General features: G+C 47.6%; 1 protein-coding gene across 1 annotated transcript; it reads left to right on the forward strand.

Annotated features, from left to right (window-relative positions):
* Positions 1–705: 705 nt before the first annotated feature.
* On the forward strand, positions 706–8,697 carry LOC129694382 (NACHT, LRR and PYD domains-containing protein 3-like). Its single transcript, XM_055631081.1, has 4 exons — positions 706–2,091; positions 6,783–6,869; positions 8,197–8,367; positions 8,506–8,697. Exons 1-4 carry the CDS (start codon positions 839–841, stop codon positions 8,678–8,680), a joined length of 1,686 nt encoding a protein of 561 aa, XP_055487056.1. The 5' UTR covers positions 706–838; the 3' UTR covers positions 8,681–8,697.
* The last annotated feature ends 663 nt before the right edge of the window (positions 8,698–9,360 follow it).

The raw sequence follows: 9,360 nt of genomic DNA on the forward strand, positions 1-9,360 counted from the left end.
GGATCCTGTTGGAGGTGGCAAAAATGTCAGAGGATTGTGCTGTATGTGATGGCTGATGGGGTTAAAGATGAGGACCAGGGGACTCTGTTCCTGTTGCGAATGGGGAAGGCTGAGCAAGAGCCGAGCAGCGGGTTATCGTGGAGACCCATGTGTGGCCCTCATCTATAATGGAAGAGGGGAACCCCCGTTCCCTAAAATGAGGACATCTCCCATGACCTGGTATAGAAAACCTCATCCTGGGCGCAGGGTAGGAAGAAGTGTAGTTTGGATATAATGATGTTAGGAATCTTTGTTTTTTTTTTTGCATTAATTAAGCTAATTTGAAACTTTTTTCACTCCCATCTGTCAAAAGATCTTCAACAGAAGCACAAAGAAACTTTGTGCGAACAGACCGAAACGGTGAAAAGAAAACCCGATCCTGATGAAGGAGAAGGTTAAGATTTTCCAACTGGTCGATCGATACGCTGAACTCACTGTCATTTCATGTGTTCGAAACCGGACACTGGTGGAACATGAGCTGCTGGCAAGAAGACATGACCATGAGGAATGGAGAGAAGAACATCTCAAAGGAGTGTTGGAAAAAATTCGGACAGATGAGTTATTCCAGCACAGCTATTCCCGGAGTAACACCGGATCTGGCAGTTCGACAGCAGTGGCTGAAGTCCCAGGGATCGGAAAAACAACAATGGTTCAAAAGATTGTTTATGATTGGGCCATGGGAAAAATATACCAACATTTTCAATTGGTCCTTAGTTTCAAGTTCCGCGATTTAAACACAATTACGTGCAAAATAAGTCTAAATGAACTGATTCTGGATCAGTATCCGTAATTTGGTGATATGCTAAGAGAAATTTGGAAAAACCAAGTAGGATTGCTGTTTATATTTGATGGTTTGGATGAATTCAAGGATAGAATTGATTTTGGTGACAGTCAGAGAGACATTGACCCTCAGCGCACGTGCACAGATCCCCAATTCCGGTGTAAAGTGTCCGATATTGTGTACAGTTTAATCCAACACAAGCTGCTCCCGGGGTGTTCAGTGCTAGTGACCACCCGCCCCGCTGCGTTACATTTATTGGAAAAGGCGGAGATCAGCGATTGGACTGAAATCCTGGGATTTGTTGGTGAGGAACGGAAGGAATATTTTAACATGTTCTTTGAAGATCAGACGGTGGCAGCAGCCGTTTTCAAACACGTGGAGGAGAACGAAATCCTGTACACGATGACCTACAATCCTTCCTACTGTTGGATTCTCGGACAGGCTCTGGGCCCCTTCTTCATGAAAACACTCGGTCACTCGTATCGGATTCCCAAGACCATCACCCAATTATATTCCTACTATATTTACAACATCCTAAAAACCCACAGCCGTGAGATTGAGAGCCCCTGTGAGACGTTAGTGAGGGTTGGCCAGATGGCCTTCACAGGAGTGGCTGAAAAAAGCATTGTGTTCACGGATGAAGATTTGAGCATGTACAAACTGCAACCTTCCCAGTTCCTGTCTGGGTTCCTGATGGAGCTTTTGGAGAAAGAGGACTGTGCCCGGAGCATGGTGTACACATTTACACATCTCGCCATCCAAGAGTTTGTAGCCGCACTTGTGCGTTTCTTGACGCCAAATGCACGGGGCATCCAGAAACTCCTCACTGAAGCTCACTGCTCGACTGACGGGCGTTTTGAGGTATTTCTCCGTTTTGTCGCTGGTCTCTCCTCCCCATTGTCAGCTCGGCCACTGGAGGAGTTTCTGGGTCCATTTACTCATGAGACAACCTGCCAGGTGATTGACAGGGTGAAGGAGGAGGTTAAACGTCAGACTGGAAATGCTGGGAGTGAAGCTGGAAAAAGGAGCCTCCTGAACACGATGCATTATCTGTTTGAGTCTCAGAATCATGCACTAGCTCAGCAGACACTGGGACTTGTGGAAACAATTTCATTTGGTGGACTGCAGCTTACGCCAATTGATTGCGCTGTCCTGTCTCACGTTATTCGGTTCTGTGGCACGATTAAATGCCTCAATCTGGAGCACTGCCTCATTCAATGTGAAGGACTCCAGCGGCTGGCACCCGTACTGCACAAGTGCCAAGAGTTGGGGTAATGTTTTATGTGTCTTCTTTTGGAAAGCATAACTTTGCCCTAAAACATAATACGCTGAAGGATCTCGAGGGGGGAGGAGGCGGAATCTTTGAGTAAATGGATAGGCGATATTTCAGATCGGTTTATGTGAGGAGAAAGCTGGAAAAGTGCCGTGAGAGTGGGACAATAGATAATAGTTGCAGGAGGAGGCCATTCGGCCCTTCGAGCCAGCCATTAAATGTGATCATGGATGATCATCCACAATCAGTTCCTGTCTTCTCCCAATATCCCCTGTTTTTAAGAGCCCTATCTAGCTCTCTCTTGAAAGCATCCAGAGAACCTGCCTCCACCGCCCTCTGAGGCAGAGAATTCCACAGATCCACAACTCTCTGTGAGAAAAAATGTTTCCTCGTCTCCGTTCTAAATGGCTTACTCATTATTCTTAAACTGTGGCCCCTGGTTCTGGACTCTCCCAATATCGGGAACAATTTTCCTGCCTCTAGCGTGTCCAAGCCCTTAACAATCGTATATGTTTTAATGAGATACCCTCTCATCCTTCTAAACTCCAGAGTGTACAAGCCCAGCTGCTCCATTCTCTCAGCATGTGACAGTGCCGCCATCCCGGGAATTAACCTTGTAAACCTACGCTGCAGTCCCTCAATAGTCAGAATGTCCTTCCTCAAATTAGGGGTCCAAAACTGCACACAATCCTCCAGGTGTGGTCTCACTCGGACGAAGCCTGGATACGCACGAGGGCATTGATTGGCAAAATAATTGATTAAATGACGAAGACTGGAATTGTGGGGGAGGGGGGAAGAAGGGAAGAAGAGACAGAGGGGTGCAATGTAAACCTGGGGAAAAGAAGGTCCGTGGAAGGTGATGGGGCGAGGATAAAAAGAGGGAGTAAAAGGGATACTTAGATTTTGAGAATGGAGAGGTCGGCTAATAATTGACAGGAAAGCAGCAGGGGGCTTGGGATTCGGTGGCATAAGTAACAGGGCGGCACGGTGGCATAGCGGTGGAGCTACTGCCTTACAGTGCCAGAGGCCCAGGTTCGATCCTGGCTACGGCTGCTGTCTGTACGGAGTTTGTACGTTCTCCCCGTAGTTGTGTGGCTTTTCTCCGTAAACTTTTGGTTTCCTCCCACACAGGTTTGTCGGTTAATGCTCCAGTGTGTTTTCGTGTCGGGTAGTGTTAATGTGCTGGAATCGCTGGTCGGTGCGGACTCGGCCGAAGGGCCTGTTTCCGCACTATCTCCAAACGAAAAAACAACTTTAGATGTTATTTGATAACGAATACAGACGAGAGTAACTCGGGCAGAGTCTCTGGAGAAAATGGTTTTGGGTCGGGACCTTTCTTCAGGCTGATTGTACGTGGGAGGCACTGGACGCTAGAAAAGACCAGGACAAATTAGGGCCGGCAACATGACCTCAGGCAGGGTGGTTCCGAGATAGTGTGATTGTTGGCTATGGACGGTCTGATCCCAAGTGTGATGCATCGTTGCTAACTGGTTAACAACGTTTTACTAGAGGAATCTGCCAAGTCAGGGGGGGGGGGGGGGGGGGGGGGGGTGAGTGAGGGGAGGGCATTTGCAGAAGTTACGTGAAATTTGAGAATTCAACGTTCATACTTCTTGGTTGTAAAGTACACAAGCAAAATATGAGGTGTTTTTCTCCAATTTGTGTGTGGCCTCACTCTGGCAGCGGGCGACCCGAGCCGCAGGACAGACGGCAAGAATGGGATGGGAAGTTCAAATGGTTGGCAGTCAGAAACATAGAAATTAGGTGCAGGAGTAGGCCATTCGTCCCTTCGAGCCTGCACCGCCATTCAATATGATCATGGCTGATCATCCAACTCAGTATCCCGTACCTGCCTTCTCTCCATACCCTCTGATCCCCTTAGCCACAAGGGCCACTTCTAACTCCCTCTTAAATATAGCCAATGAACTGGCCTCAACTACCCTTTGTGGCAGAGAGTTCCAGAGATTCACCACTCTCTGTGTGAAAAAAGTTCTTCTCATCTCGGTTTTAAAGGATTTCCCCCTGATCCTTAAGCAGTGACCCCTTGCCCTGGACTTCCCCAACATCGGGAACAATCTTCCTGCATCTAGCCTGTCCAACCCCTTAAGAATTTTGTAAGTTTCTATAAGATCCCCTCTCAATCTCCTAAATTCTAGAGAGTATAAACCAAGTCTATCCAGTCTTTCTTCATAAGACAGTCCTGACATCCCAGGAATCAGTCTGGTGAACCTTCTCTGCACTCCCTCTATGGCAATAATGTCCTTCCTCAGATTTGGAAACCAAAACTGTACGCAATACTACAGGTGTGGTCTCACCAAGACCCTGTACAACTGCAGTAGAACCTCCCTGCTCCTATACTCAAATCCTTTTGCAATGAAAGCTAACATACCATTCGCTTTTTTTACTGCCTGCTGCACCTGCATGCCTACCTTCAATGACTGGTGTACCATGACACCCAGGTCTCGCTGCATCTCCCCCTTTCCCAATCGGCCACCATTTAGATAATAGTCTGCTTTCCCGTTTTTGCCACCAAAATGGGATAACCTCACATTTATCCACATTATACTGCAGATCCAGTAGTTCTTGGTGAACCAAGTGTAATGGGCCTGTCCCTCTTCGGTGACTTTTTAGGCGACTGCAGGAGACCATGTTCGTGGGGGGTTGCTGGGGAGTCGCCTTTATGGTCATGAGGAGTTCCTGCATTCTGGGAACTAGTTGGGGCCTCATTATGGTCAGCGCAAAATTGCAACTTGTTGAAAAATTAGCAGCAACGAGAATTAAGTTGCCATGGAGAGTCGGTAGAATGTTTGTGTTGTAGGTGGGTCGCCGGGAGGTCCTAGTGGGTTGCCAGGTGGTCGAAGTTTCTCTTAGGTTCTCGTAGGTTGTAGCTGGTGCTGACCGGTGAATTTCATTGGCTCATAGGGGAAAAAAACGTAAGCAGTACCTGTAGTTTTCAGAAACAAGGATAACCGAGCGTTAATGTTAATGTCTCCCGAGCTTCTCACCCGTGTATCTCTGGCTTCTTAAAAGTTATCTCCACTCCTTCTCCCCCCTCTCCCCCTTCTTTTAAAGGAGTTACCGTACACTGTGCTTTTTAGCTTCTTAATTACAGCGCCAACCTTCCTGTTCATCGCGGTGTGTGTCCGTATCGCATTGGCTTTGCACCGTGTGAATTTCACTCAGACAGCGCTACCCCCGCTTGCCCTGTCCCTGCCTGCATAATGGGCTGGTGAAGGAAGCAATGTGTTTGTGTGTGTATATTCCACTCTGACAGTCGCCGTTGAAGTCGCCAGTGTTTCAGGCGACTGTTGGCAACTTGATGGTCACTGGCAGTGGCCTGAAAAATCGCCAAAGTGGGACAGGCCCATAAGTGTTAGGTGCAACGGGCACTGAGATTATTCTTGGTCACACCGTCCTTAGGGAACAATCAGCCTATCGGAGCTGCCCTGCCTAAAGTCATCTGCTTGTCCTGGTCTTTTCTTTCCTACCAGACCCCCCCCCCCCCCCCCCACATCCGTCACAATCCGTCTGAAGAAGGGTCCTGACCCGAGACGTCACTTAACCATTTTCTGCAGAGATGCTAAGCTACCCAGTGGGAATATGAGGTATGCCAAACATCATGGTGGGCATAGAAGTAGGCCATGGTGGGTAGTGGGATGGACAGGAACGTTTAAATATTTAGCATGTTCAGGGAAGTGATTGGGTCCCTGTACATGGAAGAACCCTGGTGTCTTGAGGCCTCCTTGAGGAATGAAGGGACTGAACATTGTTCCTCTTCCCCCTCTTTAACTTTGAAGAAAAACGTACTTTGGTAGAACGGAAACGCACATTGAATGAATACATTATTGTCATATGTGACAAGTCACAGTGAAATTCTTTGCTTGCATACCCGAAGTATGCAAATAAGTCATAAATGAGTATCCGCGCCAGGTCCCATTATGTCCCCCCCCCCACGTCTCACGGCGTTCCCCCATTCCGAGTCCTCCATTGATCATTATTCTTCCCCCTCCCTCGTGGCAGTCCCCTCAATTGTGAAGCATTGTGACAAATGAGCAGAGGATTGATCACTGATATGACTGAGGACTGGAGGGTCAAGGTACTGGCGAAGGGATGCTGGAGACGTTATCTGATCAGTCAATGACGGCCATAGAATTAATTGTATTATCGTATTCACTGCTGTTTGACTTGTCCATTGACAAGGCTCCAACTCCCAGATCGACACGAAGGGATTCAGTCGATGTGTCTGAGTATCCAAGTCAAGTCAAGTCGAGTTTTATTCGTCACTTGCACATAAAGTGGGGCTGGGGTAGGTCATCGGAAGATCATTGTGAGTAGGAGTGGGAGTAGAAGCACTGAGTGTTTATTGATGTGAGACTGAGCCCAACTTCCGGCTGCAATCACAAATGATATCTGAAAGCTGCCAGAAAATTGTTCAAACCTAGTCTCCCTCTTCCCCTCCCCGTTCTCCTCTCTCCCTCCTCCCCTCCCCCTCCTTCTCCTCCTCTTCCTCCTCCTCCTCGATGCCCCTCATGACCACAGTTTCAATAAGAGAGTGTTCAAGACTCTCAGATGGGATCACTTTTTTCAGCAGCTTAATATCTGAAAAATACAGTGCGATTTAGTTATTTTCTTCAATTAAGTTTTTTGACCAGAGGTTTGAATCGGTTTTGTTTCTCACTCTGTATTTAGATTGGGGGCCAATGACCTGGGGGATTCCGGAGTGAAACATGTGTCTGCGGCTTTGAAGAGGCCGGACTGCAAAGTAGAGAAATTGCGGTAAGTACCAGACTTCAGGAAGTCCAGAGGCGGCACGCACACCCCCATCCACATTAACGGGACGGAGGTGGAACGTGTTTCTAGCTTCAGGTTCCTGGGAGTCAACATCTCCGATGACCTCTCTTGGACCCACAATACCTCAACTCTGATCAAGGAGGCTCACCAGCGTCTCTTCTTCCTGAAGAAGGTCCATCTGTCTCCTCAGACCCTGGTGAACTTCTCCCGCTGCACCATCGAGAGCATCCTTACCAACTGCATCACAGTATGGTATGGCAACTGCTCTGTCTCCGACCGGAAGGCATTGCAGAGGGTGGTGAAAATTGGCCAACGCATCACTGGTTCCTCGCTCCTCTCCATTGAGTCTGTCCAAAGCAAGCGTTGTCTGCGGAGGGCGCTCAGCATCGCCAAGGACTGCTCTCACCCCAACCATGGACTGTTTACCCTCCTACCATCCGGGAGGCGCTACATGTCTCTCCGTTGCCGAACCAGCAGGTCGAGGACCAGCTTCTTCCCGGCGGCTGTCACTCTACTCAACAACGTACCTCGGTGACTGCCAATCACCACCCCCCCCGGACACTTATTATTATTTATTCAAATCATTTGCTATGTCGCTCTTCCAGGGAGATGCTAAATGCATTTCGTTGGCTCTGTACTGTACACTGACAATGACAATTAAAATTGAATCTGAATCTGAACTGTGAGAGATCGAGCAGGCGTCTTTGACACAGAACGTTCATTCTGTTTCTGAAAACCACCGGGCATTTTTACCGTCCATTGTCTCTCTATTTGAAATCACCAAGTTTGCAGATGGCACAAAGCTGGGTGGCAGTGTGAGCTGCGAGGAGGATGTTATGAGGCTGCAGGGTGATTTGGACAGGTTGGGTGAGTGGGCAGATGCAGTATAATGTGGATAAATGTGAGGTTATCCACTTTGGTGGTAACAACAAGAAGGCAGATTATTATCTGAATTATCAACTTATGAAAAGTTAGATAAAAGGTGCAACAAGACTAGAAGGTCACAGTTTAAGAATAAGGGGTAGGCCATTTAGGACTAAGATGAGGAAAAACCTTTTCACCCAGAGTTGTGAACCTGGAATTCTCTGCCACAGAAGGCAGTGGAGGCCAATTCACTGGATATATTCAAGAGAGAGTTAGATATAGCTCTTAGGGCTAACGGAATCAAGGTATATGGGGGGAAAAGCACGGACAGGGTACTGATTAAGGATTATCAACCATGATCATATCGAATGGCTTGGAGGGCCGAATGGCCTACTCCTGCACTTACTTTCTCTGTTTTTATGGAAGTCACACCCTCTCTCTTCTCCAGGCTGCTCAGGAACCACCTAGCTCCTCCTTGCGCCAAGGATCTGGCCTCCGGTCTCTGCGCAAACCGTTCCCTGACGGAGCTGAACCTCAGTGACAATGAATTGGGAGATTCTGGTACGAAACTGGTGTGTGCGGCTCTGAGTAACACTGGCTGCAAAATACAAAAACTGTGGTAAGTGTCGGACTGTGAATTATTGTGTTTATAGTCACTGAATGCCTGACACAGAACATTAATGTAATTGTGTGGGGATTTGCAGTTCTTAGTTCTTATCTCCCCGTATCCTTCACCCTTACTCTGTCTGATCTCCAGGTTGGGGGGAAATGGTCTCACAGAATCTTGTGCCGAGGATCTCGCCACCGCTCTCAATGCAAGCATCTTTCTGACCGAGCTCTATGTTGGAACTAATAAACTGGGAGACTCGGGAGTAAAAGCTATGTGTCCGGCTTTGAGCAACCCGGGATGTAAAATACAGAAACTTTGGTAAGTAACGACTGGGAATTACCGTGTTTGCAGTCACTGGACTGCATAAGATCATAATGATAGGAGCACAATTGGGCCATTCGGCCCATCAAGTCTACTCCGAAATTCAATCATGGCTGATCTATCTCTCCCTCCTTACCCCATTCCCCTGCCTTCTCTCCATAAGCCCTGATACCCGTACTAATCAAGACTCTGTCTATCTCTGCCTTAAAAATATCCACTGACTTGGCCTCCACAGCCATATGTGGTAAGGAATTCCATAGATTCAACACCCTCTGACGAAAGAAGTTCCTCATTTCCTTCCCAAAGGAATATCCTTTAAGTCTGAGGCTGTGCACTCTGGTCCTAGACTCTCCCACTGGTGAAAATATTCTCTCATCCATTCTATCCAGCCCTTTCACTATTCGGATGCGGCTCAGTACTGGGACCGCAGCTATTTAGATTCAGATTCAGATTCAATTTTAATTGTCATTGTCAGTGTACAGTACAGAGACAACGAAATGCATTAGAGACAACGAAATGCATTTACAATATATATTAACGATTTAGATGAAGAGATTACAAGTAACATTAGCAAATTTGCAGCTGACGCAAAGCTGGGTGGCAGTGTGAACTGTGAGGAGGATGCTATGAGAATGCAGGGTGACTTGGACAGGTTGGGTGAGTGGGCAGATGCATGGCAGA

This window comes from Leucoraja erinacea, unplaced genomic scaffold, assembly GCF_028641065.1.
Source record: "Leucoraja erinacea ecotype New England unplaced genomic scaffold, Leri_hhj_1 Leri_644S, whole genome shotgun sequence".
NCBI lineage: Eukaryota > Metazoa > Chordata > Chondrichthyes > Rajiformes > Rajidae > Leucoraja > Leucoraja erinaceus.

Excerpts from the sequence above, each read along its gene's own strand:
- LOC129694382 (XM_055631081.1), top strand. The coding sequence starts at position 839 with ATGCTAAGAGAAATTTGGAAAAACCAAGTAGGATTGCTGTTTATATTT. Across the intron at positions 6,870-8,196 it reads TGCAAAGTAGAGAAATTGCG|GCTGCTCAGGAACCACCTAG; the intron begins GTAAGTACCAGA and ends TCTCTTCTCCAG. Across the intron at positions 8,368-8,505 it reads TGCAAAATACAAAAACTGTG|GTTGGGGGGAAATGGTCTCA; the intron begins GTAAGTGTCGGA and ends TCTGATCTCCAG.